Raw genomic sequence first — 24,607 nt, 5'->3', positions numbered from 1 at the left:
CACATCTATGGATGTTCCGGGTCTTGCTTTGCTGCCACTTGGGTCCACATTTTTGTCCCGAATCCAAATTTATTCATATATCACAATGTTCAAATGAAAAACAAAACAAACATTTCCTATATAGCAACGCTTGGGCCGGTTGCTATCGCGCTGCTATATTTGTCAACCCGCTGTTCACCGAGAGGCAGATTGTTATTTCCCGCACTTGAATAGCAACCCCCAGTGCGGTTACTGCGTTATGGTGGAGGTTGCTAAAATAGGTCTAGCAACGCATTGGTGCGGGTGCTCTTAGAACACTAAGTTGAGAGCACGCAATAAGCTTTTATGCGATAAGCAATCATCTTGGAATGCGAAGAAAAAGATGGAGAAGGAGACACCAAAAGTATTTAAGGAAATACCGTAGTTTTATAAGTGTATACGCAAGGTAACTTTCCTAAATAGTAAAGGAAATTCTTTTTAAGGTCTGAGGTTAAGTGTCCGACAGTTTTTGATAATTCATTGAAAAACTTGTGTAACAATTATCTCGAATATGGTATAAATGTTCGAAAAATCCAACATGCAAAGTTTTCTAATTATGCCATAGAATATTCTGTGAAATGGTCCAAGCCCTGGATGTTTCCAAATTAAAAAAAAAATACTGTCACCATTTCTGGCACCACATTTCAGTGACTTTAGATCTTTTTCTCAAAGTTTTTAGTTCTTGGAGAAAAAGGATCGGGAATTCATTTTGACAAAAGTTTTGTATTTCCATTAGGAACATTTAGGCACAACAAAATGGTGGTATTGAGTACTTGGCACCGCTGAAGTCTGCAAGTAGTAGACGAAATACGTGTATCTGTCAAAAGATAGGCAATTACAACGGAATTAAAAGGAAGTAAACCAACACACTCAAAGCTCTTCATAGTTTGCCTTACTTGACATCTCGGCTAGAGATAATTGATTCAAGGCATATTGGATGGACAAGCTCAGTGTGCAATTTGCAATCAAATTCCATCTTTTAACTTGACAGCACGACCAGAAATTAGGTTTCTGCCTTCAGTGAAGATATTCGGATGGACAAGACCTATCGCATGATTTGCCTCTCAGTTCAGAATTCACAAACCATGCAGCGCTAGTGTCATTTGATTCTATACAGCGCTCCTAATGGTCGGTTCTGGATTGGGTTTTTGCGATGTGCATTGCTTTTGTGCACAGAGTGACTTGAAAAAGAAAAGTCATAGGTAGGGGAAATGACGGCTTCGGCATGACAGACTATTTTCGGCAATCCAAATTGAAACACTATTTTCACTGGATTTTCTTACGAAAACACTTCGCTGAATGCATGCAAACGATTCTTTATGCTTTCAGCTTCAATTTGACTATATTTTTACCACTGAGAAAAAGCAATCTAGCAAGGTTTTCTTGAAATGCAACACACGCACTACAAACTGTAGCTGATTTCGAGTTGCCGATAATAGAACAGCAGATTTACATGCAGTTCAAATGGAACGGTTGCCGAAGAAAAACTGGTTGCCGACAATACTCGCTCTCACTAGAGAAGATTGGAGCTTTGTAAATGCGTTTCAAAACAGTTTTTGACGATTCTTTCGACTGAAATTGTTAGAGCAGCTGGCAGCAAAAGATTGTAAACAAACCAATACTGCATATGTGTGCGTTCCTTAGAGAAAAAGGCTATAGAAAGAAGGTCGCTGCTTAGGTTGCCGAGAATACGTAAATTCCCCTATTTGGTTATTGTGCGTTTGGAATTGCTGGAGGAGGAATTGTTTAAAAATGATTAGACAAAAATAAGCATCGAGAATGCGCTCCCGGATATATTGATTTGGTGAGTACGTTCCAGTTGAAGATTGTCCTTATACATTTCTCGATTGCATTTTCGAGGGGACGTGTCTGCTTTTGAGGACGGTGCGTTTGATGGTCGGTCTGGTGTGGCTGGTAGCTTGCCCAAGGGTGCTGCGCCGCTATCAGGTAGGGGAAAATTCCCCCTATCTCATGGTGGTGTTGACATGCGTGGGCGGGATGCCGGTTTCGCCAGATTGGGGATCGGATGCATTGTTTGAGGGAGCGGATGCGTCTCTTCGGGGGAGTAATAGAGATTTATTTTCATCGTTCCCATTTGTCAGAGGGATGACCTAGATCGCATGAAGCATGTTCCTTGAGTTTTTACGGTTAGGTTTCTACGAATAATCCATTATGATTTTTTTTTTCAAGTTGAAGCATGTCCATAAGTCCATTCGGAGCAATATGAGCACCACTGATATTTCAACTAAATTCTTCAATTTTGAATTATTCCTTTCGTAAATATGACTGTATCATATGAAATCACGTTTCGAAGCAGCTGCATTAGTAAAAATCATTCACTATTTATATTGAAAAAAAAATATATATATATATACATATAGTCCTAAATAGGCTTTACTTCTGAAATTTGATTTATTATACAGAACATAATTGATCCTGTTATTTTTTTATGCTTAAACTGTTTATTGTTGACTCGTTGTTTACAAGGTTGCTCATACCACCCCGAGAGGGTGCTCATTTTACCCCAACGGTTTAATTTCGGTTACACAACGAACATTGTTTTAACCTTCTTTCATAAGCGAAAAGCGAAGTTTGGAGGAGTGCTTATTGCCGTGGCCAGCGTTTACAAGTCTGTTGAGATAAAGACTATTAATGGTAGTAACCTGGAACAAGTAAGTGTGTCTGCCTGTATTCGCGGAAAGCGGTTCGTGCTTTGCGCTGTATATATTCCTCCAGATCGTAGTCGGGACGTAGGTGTTATCGATGCCCATTTAGCTACTCTTCGTGAATTAGGTGATGCAACTCCAGATGGTGACCTTTTGCTTGCTTGTGGTGACTACAATCAACCACACATAGCATGGGATTGTCTTGATGATGGAATCTTAAACCTTGATCCTTCCACGACGTCTGCTGCCAGTGCTGCTCTGATGGATGGAACGAGCTTCCTGCATATCCGGCAATACAACTCTATTCGCAATCACCTGGGGCGCATCCTAGATTTGGTTTTCTGTGATTCCGATTGCAACATTGTAGTTAACGAGGCGGTGTCCCCATTGCTGGCTATTGATTTGCCTCATCCACCGATTTTATTCTCCTTACCAACTCAATCCGATTGTGTTGACCGTGTGGAATCCCTTGATGCTGGTGAACATACGCTCGACTACTCAAAAATCGACTTCGTCATGCTCAACGAGTTCCTGATGAGCTGTGATTGGAGCAGTATTCTGGCAACAAATGACGTCAACGATATGGCAGCACAATTTTGCAACATAATTTGCAATTGGCTCACCGATAACACTCCAAGACGAAAACCTCCTATAGCTCCTGCTTGGAGTTCTCCTCTCCTGCGGCTTTTGAAACGCGATAAAAATTCCTGGCAGCGTAAACTTCGCCGACATCGTACTTCTGAAATGAAACGCAACTTTCATCGCGCTTGCAACGCCTATCGTAAGCTTAATTCAACCCTATACAAGTCATATGTCTTGCGTGTCCAGACCAATTTACGTAGAAATCCCAAGAGCTTCTGGAAGTTTGTGAACTCCAAGCGAAAATCATCGAATATTCCTTCATCCGTATTTTTTGGCGATTTGGAGTCTACTTCTATGCTCGAATCGTGTGATCTATTTTCCCGCCACTTCAGTTCTGTTTTTTCGGATTCAGCCGCCAACGCAGATGAAGTAGAAAGAGCGGCTTGCAATGTTCCTGAGGGTCTCATCGATTTGCGTACATTTGTGGTTAGCAATATGTATGTCGTTAAAGCTGTTAGGAAGTTGAAGAAATCTGTTTCACCGGGTCCTGATGGTGTACCTGCAATCATTTTTTGCCGCTGTGTTGCTGTTTTAGCTGATCCCCTAGCTCGCATCTTTACCGCTTCGTTGCACCAAGGAGTTCTCCCCGAAATATGGAGACATTCCTTTATGTTCCCTGTCCATAAGAAGGGCGACAAACGTGACGTGACAAATTATCGTGGCATAACAAGTCTATCTGCAGCTTCAAAATTATTCGAGATCATTGTGAACGATGCTATCTTCTTTCATGTCAAGAGCTACATTTCAGCAACGCAACACGGATTTATGTCAGGACGCTCAGTTACATCAAATTTGCTGGAGTTCACCTCAACATGTATAAATCACTTGGAAAATAGGGCTCAAGTAGATACCGTTTATACCGATCTGAAAGCGGCATTCGATTGCATAGATCATGGTATTATTCTTCGGAAAATGTCTCGCCTGGGAATTTTGGATGGTTTGGTTGATTGGCTGAAATCATATCTTTCCAACAGAACACTTCGTGTCAAGCTGGGTTCGTGCACTTCATCACCATTTGCTGCAACCTCCGGTGTTCCCCAGGGCAGCAATTTAGGACCATTGCTGTTCACAATCTTCTTCAACGATGTGACGCTCCTCTTGCCGAGTGGTTGTGTGCTCATATACGCCGATGATCTCAAACTATACATTGTTGTCAAGAACGTCGAGGATTGCCGTCAGCTCCAAGCAATGTTAGACCAATTTGTTGATTGGTGCCGCTTAAACAAGCTTTCCGTCAGTATATCAAAATGTGTGGTCATGACATTTAATCGCACAAGAACGCCAATCGTATTCGATTACTCAATTGATGGATTTGTACTAGAAAGAGTAGAACAAGTAAGCGACCTAGGTGTAATGCTGGATCCTAAACTTACGTTTGACTTACACCGTTCAATGGTAATCACTAAGGCTAATCGTCAGCTTGGTTTTATATCAAGAATCTCAAGAGATTTTTCGGATCCGTACTGTTTAAAAGCACTGTACTGTTCACTCGTTCGTCCGATTATCGAGACTGCATCTGTTGTTTGGACTCCCTACCAACTTTCCTGGAACATCAGAATAGAACGTATCCAAAAAACATTCATTCGTCGAGCATTAAGACAACTTCCTTGGAGAGATCCACCGTATGCTGAGAGATGTCGCTTGCTTAGCATGGACACGTTACAACGACGGCGACAAATTCAACAGGCTACATTCGTCGCGAAGTTATTAAGTGGTGAAATTGACTCTACCCACTTACTCTCTTGCTTGAACTTTCGTGCGCCAAGCAGATTTCTACGCTCAACGTTCCTATTGCGTCAAGACTCACACCGCTCTTCTTTTGGACAACATGAACCTGTTACGAGTATGATTCGCACGTTTTCTACAGTTGAAGAGTTGTTCGAGTTTGGGGAACCTGCTGCTCAATTCCAGAGACGTATTATTAACTCCAGATACATTTAGTATTTGTTATGGCTTCTGGTTCATTAAGACTTATTGTCAGATGGATGTATTAAATAAAAATAAATAAATAAATAAATAAATAAATAAATAAGATTCAAAAGTTTACTTTTAATATTCAATATGGATTTATGATGTAAATAGGGCTTAAAACTATCCGTTTGGTTAAAATCATTCGAATTTTCCACTGAACTTTGTATGATTAGTGATGATTTTCTTAAGCTGACCAAACTGCCTTACTTTCCCCTATATGGAGTTTGATCGATTCGATTGGGAATTTGATATGCTACTTTTCTTATTTTGAAAATTGAATCTTAATTTAATTTCTTTCAGAAATCACCCAGCTTTTCCGTTTCAGATTGAAACATGTATAGGTTTAACTACCCCATTTACGGCCTATTAAGCACAACCCGCACTTAGTCTTTCCTAATCTAGTGCAGTTTAGCATCAAACGGAATGTTATTATCACTGATGACTTCCAAATTTATTTACCTTTCCGTACGTACCGTAAGATTTGATAAAGAAAAACCAATCGTTGAGATATTGTCAAAAGTCTAACACTGCTTCTTGACGCCAAACTCGGCCTACGGATTCTAAACTCAGCCTAACGCATTGAAACGCCATTGAAACGCCACTGAATTCACTTCGGCCTATCGGATGATGATAAAACATGATTCGGTCGGAGCGCTTCTTTTGTTTTTGGGAATAATGGGTGCAAATCTTCATATCATGCGTTCTCATTGACTTCGTTTCGTAGCTTATTAATTTAAGTATCGTACCAAACGCATAATTGACTTGTTAACTCAGAAATCATGGATTTATTTGAAGTTTTCTGTTCGATAGGCCCAAAATGGGCGATTAGACCGAAATAGTTCTCTACCCTAAGTCAAAATGAACCTCAATTTGCACTTATTTGTCCAATTTGGTACGAAACACGTGTTCACCCAAATGTGTCTTCTCCTTAGCAGTGGACTATCTGCAATTTACTCGAATTTGTAAATTCGAGTAAAATTTCGAGCTCTTGTCATACTGCTCGATTAGTAATTTAATAACTACGGAACCGTGAAGCGGTCAACACACCGCCCATTGACTGTGAGAGTTTTCAGGGGAACTGGAAGCAATACGCGATTCAGGGTAATATTCTCGACGACATGTTTTCTTGTGCAATACTTAGACAAATTGATTTAAGTTTATTTTGTAATTATAGACGGCAAACGCATTATAAACGCTTTAGGCTATATTACCTCGTGGCACGTATTGTCCCACCTTCCTCCACTCTGAATTTATCTCTTAACATTCTCTTCCTAATGTGTTCTGACAGGTTGACGGTGAGACAACGGGACACACTCTTTGCAAAGTAGGGGAAATGTTGGCTTCGGCAATGCCTCAACGTATTATCGTCAGGGGGTAGACAAAAACCTAGAGCACTCAAATTTGAACAATAGATGTTCTGAAACACAATGTATTTACATGTCAAAATTAAGCTCTCAAGGACGTTGTTTACCCCCTAAGGTATTGCCGAAGCCGTCATTTACTCTACATGAAACGAAAATTAATTATTTTTATTTTATGCATTTTCGCCAAAACATAAGCTTTATACATTCCATGAGACAAACTGCATAGGTCCTATAAGAATGCATAAACGGTTTGTGTGACCATTTACACATTTCATTGGACACATGATTTTCATTAACTTTTTGCAAGGCGTCTGCTTATTGGTTGACTTATACATTTTATGAATAATTGTTCCCCTTTTTTGCGCTTGCTGTAATTGCTTAAGAAAATAATATGGTACAGAAAGTACAGGCACATACTTTTGCATTTTGCTGTACAGAATCTTGCAGAAAAGCAAGTACGGGAACAGACTTATTGATTGATTGTCAGTTCTGATGCGCATGGTTGCCACCATTCGTGTTGGAGTTAGAAAGTTATTCTTTCCTTCACTGAAACGGTACCATAGTAGTACTTACCATATGAGGTATTTAATTAGACGCGATTAACCTAAAAAATTAAATTAAAATACAATATACTTTGCATAACAAAAGTTGTAGTTCAAGTTGTAGAGTATTTGGTTTCACTCTGTATTTGTCATAAATAATTTCTAAACGATTTATTCAACGGCTAACAGTAAATAACAATTGCACTAGTAACAGATAATTCAACGATGAACTATGAAGGACGACTTAATGTCTCAGTCGGGCAATGGTGGCATCCAGGGCTTCCATGCTGAAGTCCTTCTGGTCCTTTGGTGGGTTGGCACGGATCTCCTCCAGAGACTTCAGCACATGTTCTGGGGTTGGTGGCGGAGTTGGCAGATGAGCTCCCTCAGGGCGGAATCCATTCTCATCGGCGACGTACACCACACGGTACTGGACGCCATCGGGACCGGTGTAGGAGTATCCACCGTTGGCTTGATGAGCACCGAGTCCTTCTTCATGGAACGCGATTCCGTTGCTGGTTTCGTATGCCCAGTTGTAGTGACCATCGTCCTGGAGAACGTTGTTGTAGGACAGAATGCTGGCAGTGGCTTCCGATTCCGAGAGGCTGCGAGCGAAGCTCGTGGCGATCAAGGCGGTGACGATCAACTGAAAAAATTAGAACTTATTATAAAAGAGTTCTATTTAAGAAAATGTTTTGAGAATTGACATACAAGTCGGAACATCCTTCTAGATTTGTTTGGTGCTTGAAGTGAACTACGCAAATGTTGTGTTTCAAATGATATCCTACAGTCCCATTTTGCATGTTTATATAATCCAATTGAATAACTTTCAGAACGCGCAATAGCGATTAATATTTAACAGAGTAAAGGCAATTTCAAAAAAACCTTCAATCCTTTCCGCGTGGTAACGAATCGATTTGTAAAAAAAAAAAAAACCTGCCGAAGCTTTTCTCCTTCCCACTCCATATAGCAACAGGTATGCATGCGTGTCTCCAAGCGAGAGAATGTGAAATATTTTTGAGTAGGGTGTCGAACCACCTTGACTAATAGAGTCATTAGCTGGATTGAAAGGATATATCCGTTTCGATTATATAAACTAGTGAAATGGGGCAGTAGGTCATCAATTCAAGCAAAGCATTTGAATAGTTCACTTCAAGCCTCAACCAAATCCAGCGCAATGTTCCGACTTGTACGTTGATTCTTTAGACGTTATCGTCAATAGAACTCCCCTAAAATGTGTTCTAATCTACTTTCAGTTGATCGTCTCCGCCTTGATCGCCACGAGCTTCGCTCGCAGCCTCCCGGAATCGGAAGCCACTGCCAGCATTCTGTCCTACAACAACGTTCTCCAGGACGATGGTCACTACAACTGGGCATACGAAACCAGCAACGGAATCGCGTTCCATGAAGAAGGACTCGGTGCTCATCAAGCAAACGGTGGATACTCCTACACCGGTCCCGATGGTGTCCAGTACCGTGTGGTGTACGTCGCCGATGAGAATGGATTCCGCCCTGAGGGAGCTCATCTGCCAACTCCGCCACCAACCCCTGAGCATGTGCTGAAGTCCCTGGAGGAGATCCGTGCCAACCCACCAAAGGACCAGAAGGACTTCAGCATGGAAGCCCTGGATGCCACCATTGCCCGACTGAGACATTGAGTCGTTCTTCTTATTTAATCGTTGAATTATCTGTTACTAGTGCAATTGTTATATACTGTTAGTCGTTTGAAATGATCGTTTGGAAATGATCTAAAATGAAAAATTAAACCATTTGAGTCTTAAAATATCAGCCCAAGAATGTATTTTTGTCACCACTTTCACCGTCCCGAAACTACTATCATAAATTTCAATGAGAACTTTCCATATCGGGAACTTCAACTAACTGTGGATGGTTCGCTTCAAACTTTGACCCATATCAGGACAACATGATTGTGCAATTAGCACCGCATTACACTCCTACGAAAACAAAAAATCCTTTAGATTGATCGTCAAACCGTTAACCGCTTACCACAAATTTAAATTTGAACAAGTTTTTGAAATTCTTGACTTAAGGGGAAGCTCACCGCTCCGAAAAAAATAATTACGTTATGATTTTTCTAAAAATATTGGAAAAAGATATCAAAATTCTAAGAAAATCACATATTTTTTAATTTTTCAAAGAAAATTCACGTGCAAAAACATTTTTTATAAGTCATTATGGCATAAAGTTGGACTCAAAAAACCACAAAACATCAACTTTTCGATTTTTCTGAGAGTCCAATTTTTTTTCATGATGGGATAGAAAAAATTTTTTTGCATGTAATTTTTGACAAAAATCTAAGGAAGAAACTGATTTTCTTGGATTTTTGATAATTTTTCCCAATATTTTTAGAAAAATAAAAACGTACCGAAAATATTTTTTTTATTTTTGGGCCGGTGAGCTTCCCCTTAAAAGATAAAATGCACAGTTTTAAAGGCTCATGAATTTTGAATATAATTTCTTATGAACTCATTTCCATAGCTCAGTCGGTAAAGACGCAGCTGCACTGCAAGACCTTGCTGGAGGAGGCAGGGTTCGATTATCGGCGCGGTCTAGGAATTTTCCGGGTTGGAACATTCCGCGACTTCCCTGGGCATAAGAATATGATTGTACATGTGTGGCAAGGTTAATGGAAAAGTAGTACAGGCATCAAAAGCTCTAATTAATAACTGTGGAAGTTCATCTAGAACACAAAGCTGCGAGCACGCAATAAGCAAATACACGATAAGCAATAAGCTTGAAATATGAGGAAGAAGAAGAAGCAAAAGAACATCATTCCAAGGGAGGTCTGGGAAAAAATCTTTGATAAAAACATCAAGTGCAATCTGCATTCAAGGTAGTTCTGAATTTTTTTTTAGATTTCATATGAGTGGAATTTCAACCCTGAAAGGAAATTCCAAGGGTATTTTGAGAATAATTTCATGAAGTTTGTGGGAGAAAACGGACCTTTTTGGAGAATACATGGGATAGCATCCCCAAGGAGGGTGTTGACGCCGGGATAAACTGGCCGATACTCAGGGCCGGGGGTGCAGTAATCTTACGCATGAAAACACTTTAAAGTAAAATTGTCCACTTTATTTAAACGTGTATAAAATTCTTACTACACCCTTTCCCAGTATGTGAGCGAGAGATGCGACAGGTCGAGCGAGTGCGCGCGATGCACGTAGTTTGTCCGTGCAGAAGAGGACCGTTTGCTTCGGCGGTCAACAAACTAACTGCTGGTTTGATTTTACTACTACTGACCTGCTTCTGTTGCTGTTCAGGAAGGGGGGGAGGGGTTGTGGAGAGCGGTTGGAAGTTTACACTATCTCCTGAAGTCCTTGTATACGATTGACCAGCTGTATATATTTCCATCGATCCTGTGATTATAGATAGGACAATAGCCTCCAGTCTGCCCCGTATGATCATATGAGATCTGTGAAGAATAGTGGAGAAGCTCAAAATAGTCAAAAAAAAAAACTATTGTTTTTCAGCATCGACTGCTATCAGCTGTTTAGATAGAGATGATACGATAACAGTGGAATCTCAAGTAAGGTAGCAAGGAGAGAATCTGCCTTTCTGCACTATGGGCTATGGTGGGTGCCCATGGTGGTCAAAATAAGTATAATCTTAAGCAGTTCACGTTCAGCGTGAACAGAGGGTTTCAATTAAATCTGAGAATAGCTTCAGGAGATCTGCAAAGGAATTCTGAAAAGATTTCCAAGAGAGTAGGCCAAAGGTGAAATTGAAATCTGAAATAAATTCACTGAAAATTCTGTCAACCTTTCCAAACGGTTTCCTACTGAGGAGAGTTTCAAGAAAATTCCCAAGAAAATTCAAAGAAAATTGAAATCGGAGGATAGTAACAACGAAATTTTGAGAATTATATTTCAAAAACTGATTTAAAATCTGATGTTTCAGAGGTCCCTCTAAGTACCATTTTTAAATCAGTATAAAACGTGAACCATAAGAGCTATACAATTAGTATATTCAGCAAAGATGTTCATTGGAAACATTATTTTACTAAAAATTAATGCGGAGGCCTATTGAAAAAACAAACTGAAAAGTTTATATTTTGAGCTCTTAAACCATAGGGACCATCCAAATTCACTTTTGAATAAAAAAATGGCTAAACAATATTTAGATTTTTTTCCGAAGACACCATACACTTAAAACTAACGGCTTAAGCTTAAACTTAAGAAGAAGTTTACCGTCCCTTAAATTAAAAAAAATCTAGGCGGGCTAATTTTTCTAAAAAATTTGGGAAATTATATCAAAAAACCCAGAAAATCAGTTTTTTTCTTAGATTCCTGAGAAAATTTATATGTAAAAACATTTCTTCTTTCTCATAATGAAAAAAAAAATTGGATTCTCAGCAAAACCGAAAGTTCGATGATTTGTGGTTTTTTGAGTCCATCTCTGTGCCATATTTTTGCACGTGATTTTTTTTTTAAATTAGAAATAATGTGTTTTTTTAGATTTTTGATATTTTTTTTTTCAATATATCTAGAGAAATCAAAACGTAGTTATTTTTTCGAAACGGTTAACTTCACCTTAATTATTTTTTTTCAATTCGGCTATGGGATCATTGTGGAATGGGGCTTAAACGTAAGCACTGGGGGAGGTCCATGTAATTAATTCATGCAGTTGTCCTGTTTCCACGAGAGAAACAAATTTATTTCTCAGACTACAGATTGCTTAAAAAGTTGTTCAAAATTTGTGAAAGCCCACTCAAGTGGAGTTTGCCCGAAAGTAGTAACCACTCCGATTTTTTTTAAATTTTGTTTTCGTTCATATAATCATAAACTCTATCCCTGAGGAACATTTGTATTAAGCTCTGACACCCTTCGGCCCAAACCTCTCAGATAATTTAAATAAACTTGTAACCGTTTGGTCACAAATTCATAGGTTTTTGTCATTTATGTTATATATTCAGAACCTTCACGTTTCTTGTGCAAGAACAGCACCCTAGCAGCACGCTTGTCACAAATCAGTTGTAGAAACTTATATACGACTTATTTCAGTCATAAACAAGTAGCTGTAACTCATTGTGATGAAAGGGTGCTACTCGGGCAATATACCACAGAAGTGATAGGGTTCTGTACCGCTGTGAAAATGTTGCGCCGTTACGCTATGTCCACAATAGAACTACAAACAACCATACAAAACTAGGATGACGGAATGAAAGAAAATTGGGGAAAAGAACGGCCATTGTCCAAAACCGGCCTCTTTTAATATCAGGCGTCCGTGTGCTAAGACGCATTTTAATTACCTAAGTGTAGTGGTTGCTGTTTATTTAACGCGAACCAGAACCCCCTCCCTAGCAGCAGCTAGTGTGCGCTAGGGAAATTCAACGTTCAGGACCTCTTTTATGTTGGACCTTAAAAAGGTCATCCGTCAGCACACGGCCGGCTCGTGAAATTGGAAACAGTTTCCGAGCCCAATTGTCATGGGCCAAACACTATTATCTGGCCAAACGTAGGCCATAATCACAAAGGAGTTTTCCCTTCTCGGCTTGACCAAGGTGGCCTTGCCACGGTCGGTCGATCGTCTCAACGAAGGACGACGCCTGCCACCCCACCGTCCAGCAACGCCCACTGGCCTGTCATCCGCTCGCTTCGCCAATGTGGCGAGAGTTCCGGCCGCACAGTAGGACAGGAGTCACTGTGTCGGCCATCCCGATTCACCATCAACGGCAGCAGCGGTATGTACTGGTACAGTAAACAACGCGATTAAGCTACACGACACATATTACACGAAATTTTGAACACAGAACAACACGCACATAATACAGAATATGACAAATAAATGCGTTTAAAGAAAAGTGAAAGTTCTTCGTTTTTGTATCGCGAAACCCTCTGATTACCCGGTAGCTAGCCGACCCTGGGTGTTCCGGATCTTGCTCTTGTCGCCTGAGTCGACCGGGTGCTGTATGTTTGATCTCCGAGTAGGTAGTTGGTGAGTGCTGAGATCTTACATCAGTTATAAACTGCATATAATAACGTTCAATTTAACTTTCAGAGTATCACAATCTGCGATTTTATGATTCTTGAGCGCTCACTATGAGTGAATGCAAGCCTAACCGAAATAATGAACATAGCATAAAAGCAGAAATAAGTAAAGGCATAAGTGCTTTTTCGTAGCTTCACGTTCCCGGTTTGAAAGATCGTCGATCGCCGTGGTAACCCGAGCAGGAGAAAATAACTAATGAATACCCAATTCTGATCTGATACCAAAATTTGGTATTGATCAGCATGACATAAGAGGTAAAATACCAAAGAATAATACCAAAAAATTACATGGAAAATACTTTATAAATACCAAAAATTGATATTTGGACACCAGAAGAATATCTGGGTGGAATTCTTTTGGTATTGCATTATCATAATTTGGTATTGGAATGGTATTGTGGGAATATTTTTTTGGTATAATTTTTTGGTATTTTACCTCTTTTGTCAGGCTCATCCATACCAATTTAAGTTATCGAGATATTCGTTCCTGCTCGGGAAGAGACACCGCCGTCGGGTTTGAACGGTTATAGCATTAACTCCCTCCGTTGTGATATGAAGGGCTCGGCTGCCTCAGACATCCGTTTTTTTTTTCTAACAAATCAGAAAATCGTGTGATCTATCCCAGGACCCATAATATTAAAGAGTTGCATAGACACATTGCTTGCTCACCATGTTTTGTGAAAATTGTCATCGTTTTCGTCGATGCCAGAATTGAATGGCTACAACAACTCGACCATAAGTGGTGTGATGCGATATGAGGAGCTCGGCGGCCTTAGGGAGACCGTTTTTGCTTACTGAGCTGGTGCAAGGTATTACCTTATGTTAGATTACCTGTTGTTTGAGCAACGTGCCACTTCCCTATTCATACAAGAAATAGGGAAAATGGATGTAATTTAGGCATAAATGCCCCTAATTTGGGCCCATACATAAATTCAGCAATAGACTAAATTTTCAATAGCGACCAAAAATATCCATAAGTACTGTCCCAATGACGCGTTCAACTAGGTAAAATTGATTAAGCTTGCCGAAATGACCCGGTACGTTATAAGTTAATATTAAAAATCTATTTTTATTTGTTTTTTTTTAAGAGAGACCTGCGCAATGTTCTACAAACTTTAAGAACAATTCATTTCAAAGTTGTAGAACAAACCATTTCTGTCTCTGATGGTTCTTGTTGTATACTTATTTTTAAGAGGTATCTTAAAGTGACCCTTGAAACATTAGTTTTTATATATTGAATTTTCGCAAATGGATTGTCCCACACATTTTTAGAACTATTTATGGCACATGATTTTGCTGAAATATTTAATCTCTTTTAACTGGAGAGTTACAACTGTTTTTTTTCTTCTTTGATTTGTTTTCCGTGCTGAGCACCAATGCTACCGACGTGCCAGGAAGGCAGCTCCCACACCTGGACCCTACCTATCGACCCATCAACTCATGAACCCGGGACCAACGGCTTTACTTCCCTTCCGAAGGAAGGCGTGATAAGAGATGTTATGCCTCAGAACATCCCGATGGCGCTGACTGGGATTGAACCCAGGCCTGCTGTGGTGAGAGGTAATCACCACTATACCACTGTTTTATGTTGTAAAATAAGCTATTTAAAATAAGTTTATGTCTCAAAAAGGAGCAAGTCAATTAGGACTTAATTATCGAAGGCCTTATGCAGAACAAAAAGCAATCGGACTTTGGTTTTGACCATTTGATCTCCTTGAAAAAAGAAAGAATCAGTCTAAAGGATTTTTTGTTTTCGTACTAATTTGCGGTACTAATTGCACACTAATGATGTTCTTATATGGGTCAAAGTTTGAAGCGAACCATCCACATTTAGTTGAAGTTCCCGATTTGGAAAATTCGCATTAAAATTTATGATAGTAGTTTCAGGACGGCAAATGTGGTGAAAAAAAATACATTCTTGGGCTGATATTTTAAGACTCAAATTGTTTAATTTTTTGTCATAAATCATTTCCAAACGATTATTTCTACGACTAACAGTAAATAACAATTGCACTAGTAACAGTTAATTCAACAGTGAAATATGAAAGACGACTTAATGTCTCAGTCGGGCAATGGTGGCATCCAGGGCTTCCATGCTGAAGTCCTTCTGGTCCTTTGGTGGGTTGGCACGGATCTCCTCCAGGGACTTCAGCACATGTTCTGGGGTTGGTGGTGGAGTTGGCAGATGAGCTCCCTCAGGGCGGAATCCATTCTCATCGGCGACGTACACTACACGGTATTGGACTCCATCGGGACCGGTGTAGGAGTATCCACCGTTAGCTTGATGAGCACCGAGCCCTTCTTCATGGAACGCGATTCCGTTGCTGGTTTCGTATGCCCAGTTGTAGTGACCATCGTCCTGGAGAACGTTGTTGTAGGACAGAATGCTGGCAGTGGCTTCAGATTCCGAGAGGCTGCGAGCGATGCTCGTGGCGATCAAGGCGGAGACGATCAACTGAAAGTAGATTAGAACACATTTTAGATGAGTTATATTGACGATAACGTCTAAAGAATCAACGTACAAGTCGGAACATTGCGCTGGTTTTGGTTGAGGCTTGAAGTGAACTATTCAAATGCTTTGCTTGAATTGATGACCTACTGCCCCATTTCACTAGTTTATATAATCGAAACGGATATATCCTTTCAATCCAGCTAATGACTCTATTAGTCAAGGTGGTTCGACACCCTGCTCAAAAATATTTCACATTCTCTCGCTTGGAGACACGCATGCATACCTGTTGCGATATGGAGTGGGAAGGAGAAAAGCTTCGGCAGTATTTTTTTTTTTTTTTTGACAAATCGATTCGTTACCACGCGGAAAGGATTGAAGGTTTTTTTGAAATTGCCTTTACTCTGTTAAATATTAATCGCTATTGCGCGTTCTGAAAGTTATTCAATTGGATTATATAAACATGCAAAATGGGACTGTAGGATATCATTTGAAACACAACATTTGTGTAGTTCACTTCAAGCACCAAACAAATCTAGAAGGATGTTCCGACTTGTATGTCAATTCTCGAAACATTATCAAAAATAGATCTCTTCTATAATTAGTTCTAATTTGATTTCAGTTGATCATCACCGCCTTGATCGCCACGAGCTTCGCTCGCAGCCTCTCGGAATCGGAAGCCACTGTCAGCATTCTGTCCTACAACAACGTTCTCCAGGACGATGGTCACTACAACTGGGCATACGAAACAAGCAATGGGATCGCGTTCCATGAAGAAGGACTCGGTGCTCATCAAGCGAACGGTGGATACTCCTACACCGGTCCCGATGGCGTCCAGTACCGTGTGGTGTACGTCGCCGATGAGAATGGATTCCGCCCTGAGGGAGCTCATCTGCCAACTCCACCACCAACCCCAGAACATGTGCTGAAGTCCCTGGAGGAGATCCGTGCCAACCCACCAAAGGACCAGAAGGACTTCAGCATGGAAGCCCTGGATGCCACCATTGCCCGACTGAGACATTAAGTCGTCTTTCATATTTCACCGTTGAATTATATGTAACTAGTGCAATTGTTATTTACTGTTAGTTGTTGAAATGATCGTTTGGAAATGATTAATAAAAAAAAATAAACTTGAAAGCCTTCAAATTTAAGAGTGAACTATTCCTTCAATTTCTCTATCTTGAATCCGTTACTTTCCATACAGAGAAAAAATCATCCCGTTACATTTTTATAACCATAATTTCCTTGATAACCTAGTTATCGATATTCATAGCCCAGTTTGATGCAACGCTTGTTTTGGTGTCATTTTGGTTTTTTTTCGTCGTTCTTACTTGGCATTTCAAGCTTATTGCTTATCGCATATTAGCACAGTTGTAAAATTGAGAGCATTTAATGCCTGTACCATTTTTGCATTAGTATAATTGTGTGGTAAGTACAATCATACTCTAAAATCCCAGGGAAGTCGAGAAATATTCCAACCCGAAAACTTCCTCGACTGAACCGGGAATCGAACCCAGCCATCTCCAGCATCGATCGAAAACAGTGAAATAAATAGTTGGAAATGCTTAACATCAATAACATTTTACACAACAGCTAAGGATGTGAAAGTAGAGTATATAATAGATCCGGTACGAATTTATAGTACGGCTGTGGGAAAATTGCATATACAAAGTAAAAAACGAGAATGGGACAATTTTGAGGAAGGTACGAATCGGATCGAGCTTTCCCATTTGCTAATCTCATTCGTTGATGATAGGCTGTGAGGAGTGTTTCCCCTCGCCACGATTTTCAAAAGGAATGATTGCAGTTCCGCTCATGTTGGTCTGCTAATATAGCTGAGCTTGTTCGTCACCAATTGTTGAGTAGAGGTAAAGTTTCTCTCAGCAAATTAGTGTGTATTTATTTATATATTTATGCTATGGTGTACAGGTAAAATATTCACCCCAATGACAGTATACTTATTCTAAACAAATTAACATAAAATACTATTGAAATTGCACTTATTTTCAAAACGGGAAACATTGAAGTCAAATAAATTATAGCATCTGTTAAAGAGGCGACACATCCTCCGCATGGGCTCATTCCATCCGTAGTTGGTTTGTGGGAGGCGGTTGTTCAGAAAAGCATGCGATCTTAGATTACGGCGGCGGGTATTGATGACTACTCAGCAGTGTATAACAGTCAATGTTTCCCTGAAGAAGATCACCGACGAAGCTCGCCATTGTTACCTTACGACTCGCATCCATAAGCTTGTTGATAAGCATACAGCGGCTTTCGTAGCTAGGCAGAATTGTAGGGTCATTCCAGCGAAAATGCCTTAAAGCATATCGGATGAACTTCCGTTGAATAGCTTCAATACGATTACGAATACGATTTTTGGTAGTATGGAGACCACACGACCGTCGAATATCCAAGTTGTGAGGAAGCTTTGGATACTACATATGCAACATGATCCTTGAATCTGAGCTTGGAGTCGATCAGTATTCCCAGATCCTTGATAGTCGGTTCACGTTTCAAAGTTATGCCCGTCAGGGTGTAGTCATGGTGAAGAAGCGAGCGCTTGCGGCCAAAGGAAATTACAGAACATTTAGAGACATTCAGTTACATGCGATTAATACGACACCACTCAGTGAAGACTTCCAATTGATGCTGCTAGAAAATTGCATCACTAGGTTCTTTAATCACGAAGTAGAGTTTCAGGTCGTCCGCATACGATAGGACAAAGAAATTTCTCCAATCTTGACAGACATATTTCGACCAGTCAGGTAAGAGTAGAGCCAAGTAAGCAGGCCATCGTGAAGACCTATTCTGTTGTATTTAGCCAACGCAATGTCATGGTTTATTTTGTCAAATGCTGCTGAGAGGTCTGTGTAGATGACATCTACTTGATGGCCACGTTCTACTTCACGAATGATGAACGAAGTGAACGTAACTAAATTGCTCACCGTGGAACGCTTAGGCATGAAGCCATGCTGATCCGTCGAGATACAGTGTGCGAAACTTTGAACCAATTTTTCGAGTATAATCAACTCAAAAAGTTTGGAGGTTGCACTTAACAAAGCTATTTCACGGTAGTTTCAAACAGTCCTTTTGCAGCCTTTCTTGTGGATTGGGAACACGAAAGACTCTTTCCAGCAAGCTATGAAAACCCCAGACATCAAGGAGAGATTGAAAACGTTGGCTAGAGGTGTCGCGAGAGCAGTCAGCCAGCGTTTGAGGACTAACGCCATCTGGACCGGAACCCGTTGAGGTTTTTAGCTGCCTCCCAACTGAAATATCAATTTTGCTGGTGATAGAAATGGATGGCTGGAGAAGGTTGAGGGAGCAATAACATCCTAAATGCTGAGCCATTCGATGTTGACAACACTGCTGAATTGTGTGCGAAACAGGTCGGCAATACCAACGATAGAGTCCACTTCCACTACGCCGTTCATCATACTTGAGGGTAGTCCGCTTTCGTTTCTTTGGGCATTCACATGGCGCCAAAAGCTCTTTGGATTTGATTTCAGACGACGCTGAAGCTGGTCTTGGTGTTCAGTACTGCATCAATAAAGTCTAGTTTAGTCTCAACCCAACCGGTTGTATTAACTCCCTCCTCTAAGAGGTTATGGGCCCAGCACGCTTCCACTGCGCTGACGTCGTCGGCGAAGTTGATGTACCAGTAGTCCGACGATCGGAGCGTACCACAAAGGGCATCCCGCCAGAACGGTACCAAGACACCGTGCGCATAGCAGCGCAATATGTCGACGAGCCACGCACATTCGAAGAAGCAATGGCTAGCCCCGAGCGCATCATGTGGGAGGCAGCCATGGAGGAAGAGATGAAGGCGCATGAACAGAATTCCACATGGGATGTCGTCCGTTTGCCGCCAAACAAGAAGGCTATTGGCAGAAAATGAGTATTCACGAAGAAGATGGACGAGGGCGGAAACTTGATCCGCTATAAGGCCAGGTAGCGCAAGGATTCAATCAAAAATACGGAACCGACTACCTTGAGGTCTTTGAGCCAGTCGCCAAGCAAACCACTTTTCGGACCCTGCTGAGTGTCGTCGCCAGACGAGGAATGCTGGTGAAGCACGTCGACGTGAAGACGGCGTACCTACACGGAGAGCTGGAGGAGACCATTTTCATGAAGCAGCCGTTAGGATTTCATAACGGGGTCAAGAACAACGTACTGCATCTACGAAAAAGTCTCTACGGTCTGAAGCAGGCTGGAAGGGTGTGGAATGAAAAAAATCACCGAAGTCTTGAAGCAGCTGGGCTACGAGCCATCTGAAGCAGACCCATGCCTGTTCGTAAAAACCTGGAAGAAGAAGAAGAAGTTCATATTACTATATGTGGACGACATGCTGATTGTCACTAACACAGAAGCGGAATACAAAGCCGTCCAGAAGCATTTAGCGGACCACTTTACCATTACGTGCCTTGGGCACGTGCGACACTATTTGGGAATCCGGAGTGACAAGATCCGGCGGACAGTTTTTCCTGAACCAACAAACCTACATCCAGAAGGTAGCCGAACGCTTCGGACAATCAAAAGCGAAGCGCTCGCCGATACCGATGGATCCCGGGTACCCGAATGTACAGCAGAAACGACGAGTTCCAGAGCCTGGTGGGTGCTCTTCTATACATCGCGGTCAACACGAGACCGGACATCGCCATAAGCGCCTCAATTCTGGGCCGCAAGGTGAGTCGACCAACGGAAGCAGACTGGACCGAAGCAAAACGGACGCTCCGGTATCTCCAGTCAACAGTGGATCGGAGCCTACGTCTAGGTTCATCCGGACCGCTGGAAGCATACGTCGATACAGACTGGGCTGGTGACAAGACAGACCGGAAATCAAACACCGGTTTCGTCTTCTGTCTTGGAGGACCAATCAGTTGGGCAGCCCGAAAACAACCATGCGTAACTCTTTCGTCTACCGAAGCGAAGTACGTGGCGCTTTCCGAACCCAGCCGCGAGCTGTTGTGGCTGATGAAGCTACTGAAGGACGTCGGAGAACCAATTCTGGCTCCTGTAGTTGTACACGAAGACAACCAAAGCTGTATTGCGATGCTGAAATCTGCCGACGGTAGCAACTGAACAAAGCACATCAACACTCGCTATAATTTTGTGAAAGAGTTGGTCAACAATACTGTGATGGACGTTCGCTATTGCCCCAGTGAACAAATGGTTGCCGATGGTCTAACAAATCCATTGGCTCGCGTCAAGATGGAGAAGATGCGCCTGAAAATTTGTCTACAGCCCGGATCTTCACGTTCATCTTGAAGCAACTCACCGAGCTTGAGGAGAAGTGAAGGAGATCGAAGCAACTCGGTGAAATTATAATAATCCTAGTATGCTATAAATGTCAGTACTGCATCAATAGAGTCTAGTTTAGTCTCATGTTTCAACCCAACCGGTCGTATTAACTCCCTCCTCTAAGAAGTTGGATGTTGATTAATTGCAAATTAAGGTCATTGAGGACATCAATAACTAATGAATGACTGAGTTCTCTTTGTTTGCTGAACATCGAAGACAAAGAGAATAGATGCAGCTCTAAATTGAATGCCGTAATTCGGGGGTTAATTGATAACATAAATCGTAATTATGGAAGTTAATTCTGACATTGAAGAAAACTGACAAACTTATAGGCCCTTATTACGGTTCGCACATTCACGTTCACTTTCACCTCACTTACACATCACTTCACTTTTTTTTACCTATTACCGGTGTCACGTACAGTGAAGTGATCAAAATGAACTCGGTTAAGTGACAGTGACAGTGAAGTTATGTTCAGTATAGACCTTTTTAACGTTTAATCATCTGTCTCTATCTAGCACACATGGGTGAATTGACGGTTTGTTTTCCCACTAATCTGTTTCCCTCTTGCTCACACTCGTTCGTTTTAAATGGTACAGTAGTGTGCGCCGATTAAACGTCAAAAAGCTCTATAGTCCTGTTCATTTTGCGTGACGAGAACTGTCACTCTCATCTTTGCTGTTTTGTTTTTGTTTTTGTTTTGAAAATGGCGAGGAAAATCGACGGAGTTGAAAGATTTTTTTTTTCCAAAATGAGTGTGGAATTGTGGTTTGATACCGACAGCGAAGACGAGGAGGAATATGCAAATCTTGCTGTAGAACGTAGGCGGATAAGGGACACCTCTAATCCACTGGATCAAACAGAAAAATCGTAAGTATTTGGCGATAAATTCCTTGCTAAAATTTGTAAATGCTAAGATCAAATCAAATATCCTTCATACACAATTTTCAGCTTCATTCGATTCTTCCAGGTATCCAAGGAGATCTTCAAGTACCTGCTGGATATAATAAATGCGAAAATCAACCCAGTGCAGCTCTCCACATCGGTTCCTCCCATGATCATGCTAGCAGCATCCTTAAGATTTTTTGCGGAAGGTAACTACCAGAAGGGCGTAGGAAACGACCGTTTTATCGGATTGGCTCAACCAACGATGTCAAAAGTGCTGCAAATAGTTTTGGACATAATCGAAACTGAAGTCTATCTAGCCGTAATCCAGTTTCCAACCGAGGAAGGAGAAAATAACGCGATCAAACTGGGTTTCTACGCAAAAACGGGATTTCCGGGAGTAATCGGATGCGTAGATGGAACCCACATAAGCATCATCCCTCCGGCACACGCTAAGCACTTGTACTACAACCGTAAAGGCTTTTACAGCCTAAATGTTATGTTGGTAAAGTTGATAAGGTAAGAGGTCTTCTCTTTTATTTTACTCAAGCAAATTTATTACAATTATAGGTTTGTGATCATGATTTAATGATTCGATATCTTGATGCCAATCACCCGGGCGCCTCCCACGACTCTTTTGTGTGGAACGGCAGTTCGCTGAATCAATTATTAACACAAAGATACGACAACGGGGAGAGGAACTCCTGGTTACTCGGTAAGAATAAAGTTATTGGACGTATTGAAATGCAGTCAATATTCCTTCTTAAAGCATTACCAGTATAACAGTGATACTCTATGGCGTGTCGAGCAAACTTCCAACTCGAAAATAGCCTGAATCTGACAATCTGAACTTCCACTTCCAACATGGTATGGATTCGTCGCTTCCTATTTCCTGACTGAGTTATTGGGGGACCAATGTCAAGAATTCAGTACGGTTATTAACCTTTACGTTTCCGACCCTCGACTCCCCAAATTCAAATTTCTACCATTTCATCACCTTACATTAATTTTTTTTCGAAATAACTTCCAAAATATCACAATTTGGTGCAAGTTTCATATCAGATTCGTGCCGAGTCCGGGTAGTGCTGGTTATTTCGGAACACCCGGAACAGGTTCCGGCAGGGCCTCTTGCAAGACAATTCATTTTTATCACCAAAATACAGGCCAAAATATGCCGTGCGATATATCAAACTACATGATATTCAAAGAGCAAGCCAGCAGACATAGACTGAACACCGTACAAACTTATGTGGCCACTCCGGAACATCTAGAACAGATTCCGTCAGGGCCTCTTTGGGGCAATTTTTTATCATCAAAATATACCATGCGACATATCAAACTTCATGATTTTGAAAGATCAAGCCATTACACATAAACTGATTACCGTACAAACTGATACGGTCTCTCCGAAACATCTGGAACAGGTTTCAGATCCTGTTCCGTAATCACCAGATAGCCCATTCTGAAAATTCTTATAACTTATTGGATTTTGAAATGCATCAAAGTTCACAGTTCACCGGAATTACCCGACGGAGAAGGATATGCAGAGTTGCGTGGTGTTGAGGACAATCAAGCTGATAAAATTAAAATCAGGGAAGAAATCATGCGCATATTTTTTGAAAAGCGAAGTTCTTTTATGTATCGTTGCAATAAAAATATAAAACTTCAACTTTAATTAATTTATTCAGAACAATGGAAATTGTTTCCCAACTTACATGAAAAGCTAACCTTTTCATTCTAGTCTTCTGTCTCTTCAAAACAATGACGTTATTTAAATTATTGATGAGGAATGAAAAAGAATAGTGATGAATTACTCGTCACTTTCGTCCAGGTCCGTCTCTCCGTGATCATCTTGCGCATCAGTACTACCAGCTGTTGTCCGTCTCATCTCAAAATCTAGCTTCTGCTTCTTGTATTGAAGCAGCTGCAATTGAAATTCCAATTGCTGACTTTGTTGTTTCTGCTTTTCCAGCAGCATTTCCTCTTTGAAGCGGAATTTCTCCTCTTCCAGATGGAAAAGCTTGGTTTCAATCGCCAGCCGCTTTTCGTGAAGCGCGTATGATTTACGCGAATATCGGGCACAATCCGATTCATGTTGGTTCATCTTACTGAGATCATCAGTCTGCTTCTCGAGGAGGACTTTACGGTAATTTCGCTTGGTCGCTCGTCCACGGAGACGCACTGCTGGTTGACCTCCTTCAGTTTCATCCGCACGAGCTGCATCATCATGCATAGGTTCGTTTTCCGTGACTCTCGGTTCCTCGACGCAGGGGACTGTTGCTTGGTGTTCTTCAGTTGCGGCTGCACTAGACGAGGATGGCGTTCCAAAAACAGAACCTGAATTCACGAAAGGAGGATGTTGATAATGCTAGCAAATTTTCCAGTAGATTACCATTTTACCATTGTGATTGACCGCTGTTTCCAATGAAAAAAGGCGAATGATGGTTCCTTCCAGATCGTTGAACGACTTCAGAGTATTTGGCCCACCTCCTGTGGCCCTCAACTTTTTCTTATTATGCTGCAGCTTGTGCTTTATCTGCAGCTTTTTGTCGGTCCAAAAATGAAGCAGAAAGCAGAGAGGTTTTGCATAGAAAATATTTCTTGTCGTTTAAAACACACGATTCAACTTACCTTTTGCCAGGCTGCAACAGAACCCAAACTGTTCAGTGAATACGTAAGCGTCCACCATAAGGAAGTAACCGATTCCCGTGAACTTGTCACCTTATTTCCTTTCGCAATGTCGGGATTTTCCTCCATAAAG

The 24,607-nt window shown here is 41.1% G+C and overlaps 6 protein-coding genes across 6 annotated transcripts; 4 read left to right on the top strand and 2 right to left on the bottom strand.

The window, feature by feature from the left end:
* Nucleotides 1–7,447: 7,447 nt before the first annotated feature.
* On the bottom strand, nucleotides 7,448–7,965 carry LOC135704654 (cuticle protein CP14.6-like). The gene is made up of 2 exons (XM_065226139.1): nucleotides 7,915–7,965; nucleotides 7,448–7,849 (listed from the first exon to the last, which is right to left on the bottom strand). Exons 1-2 carry the CDS (start codon nucleotides 7,924–7,926, stop codon nucleotides 7,448–7,450), a joined length of 414 nt encoding a protein of 137 aa, XP_065082211.1. The 5' UTR covers nucleotides 7,927–7,965.
* Nucleotides 7,966–8,380: 415 nt separating this feature from the next.
* LOC135704600 (cuticle protein CP14.6-like) lies at nucleotides 8,381–8,861 on the top strand. Its single transcript, XM_065226054.1, has 2 exons — nucleotides 8,381–8,392; nucleotides 8,460–8,861. The coding sequence occupies exons 1-2, from the start codon at nucleotides 8,381–8,383 to the stop codon at nucleotides 8,859–8,861; spliced, it is 414 nt and encodes a 137-aa protein (XP_065082126.1).
* Nucleotides 8,862–15,182: 6,321 nt separating this feature from the next.
* LOC135704584 (cuticle protein CP14.6-like) lies at nucleotides 15,183–15,745 on the bottom strand. The gene is made up of 2 exons (XM_065226044.1): nucleotides 15,734–15,745; nucleotides 15,183–15,666 (listed from the first exon to the last, which is right to left on the bottom strand). The coding sequence occupies exons 1-2, from the start codon at nucleotides 15,743–15,745 to the stop codon at nucleotides 15,265–15,267; spliced, it is 414 nt and encodes a 137-aa protein (XP_065082116.1). The 3' UTR covers nucleotides 15,183–15,264.
* A 425-nt stretch (nucleotides 15,746–16,170) lies between these two features.
* On the top strand, nucleotides 16,171–16,684 carry LOC135704583 (cuticle protein CP14.6-like). The gene is made up of 2 exons (XM_065226043.1): nucleotides 16,171–16,215; nucleotides 16,283–16,684. Exons 1-2 carry the CDS (start codon nucleotides 16,204–16,206, stop codon nucleotides 16,682–16,684), a joined length of 414 nt encoding a protein of 137 aa, XP_065082115.1. The 5' UTR covers nucleotides 16,171–16,203.
* Nucleotides 16,685–20,238: 3,554 nt separating this feature from the next.
* On the top strand, nucleotides 20,239–20,742 carry LOC135704599 (uncharacterized). Its single transcript, XM_065226053.1, has one exon. The coding sequence runs from the start codon at nucleotides 20,239–20,241 to the stop codon at nucleotides 20,740–20,742; it is 504 nt and encodes a 167-aa protein (XP_065082125.1).
* Nucleotides 20,743–21,732: 990 nt separating this feature from the next.
* Nucleotides 21,733–22,729, top strand: LOC135704581 (putative nuclease HARBI1). The gene is made up of 2 exons (XM_065226042.1): nucleotides 21,733–22,351; nucleotides 22,417–22,729. The coding sequence occupies exons 1-2, from the start codon at nucleotides 22,016–22,018 to the stop codon at nucleotides 22,627–22,629; spliced, it is 549 nt and encodes a 182-aa protein (XP_065082114.1). The 5' UTR covers nucleotides 21,733–22,015; the 3' UTR covers nucleotides 22,630–22,729.
* Nucleotides 22,730–24,607: the final 1,878 nt, after the last annotated feature.

Source organism: Ochlerotatus camptorhynchus, unplaced genomic scaffold, assembly GCF_037179485.1.
Source record: "Ochlerotatus camptorhynchus isolate MF236.1 unplaced genomic scaffold, CSIRO-AGI_Acam_v1.1 ptg000244l, whole genome shotgun sequence".
In the NCBI taxonomy this organism is placed as follows: domain Eukaryota; kingdom Metazoa; phylum Arthropoda; class Insecta; order Diptera; family Culicidae; genus Ochlerotatus; species Ochlerotatus camptorhynchus.
This window is presented reverse-complemented; position numbering and strand designations above follow the sequence as displayed.

Bases quoted from the DNA above. Each gene is read 5' to 3' on its own strand.
- LOC135704599 (XM_065226053.1), top strand. From the start codon at position 20,239: ATGTACAGCAGAAACGACGAGTTCCAGAGCCTGGTGGGTGCTCTTCTA.
- LOC135704581 (XM_065226042.1), top strand. From the start codon at position 22,016: ATGATCATGCTAGCAGCATCCTTAAGATTTTTTGCGGAAGGTAACTAC. The intron at 22,352-22,416 runs GTAAAGTTGATA...TTACAATTATAG, and splicing joins ACAGCCTAAATGTTATGTTG to GTTTGTGATCATGATTTAAT.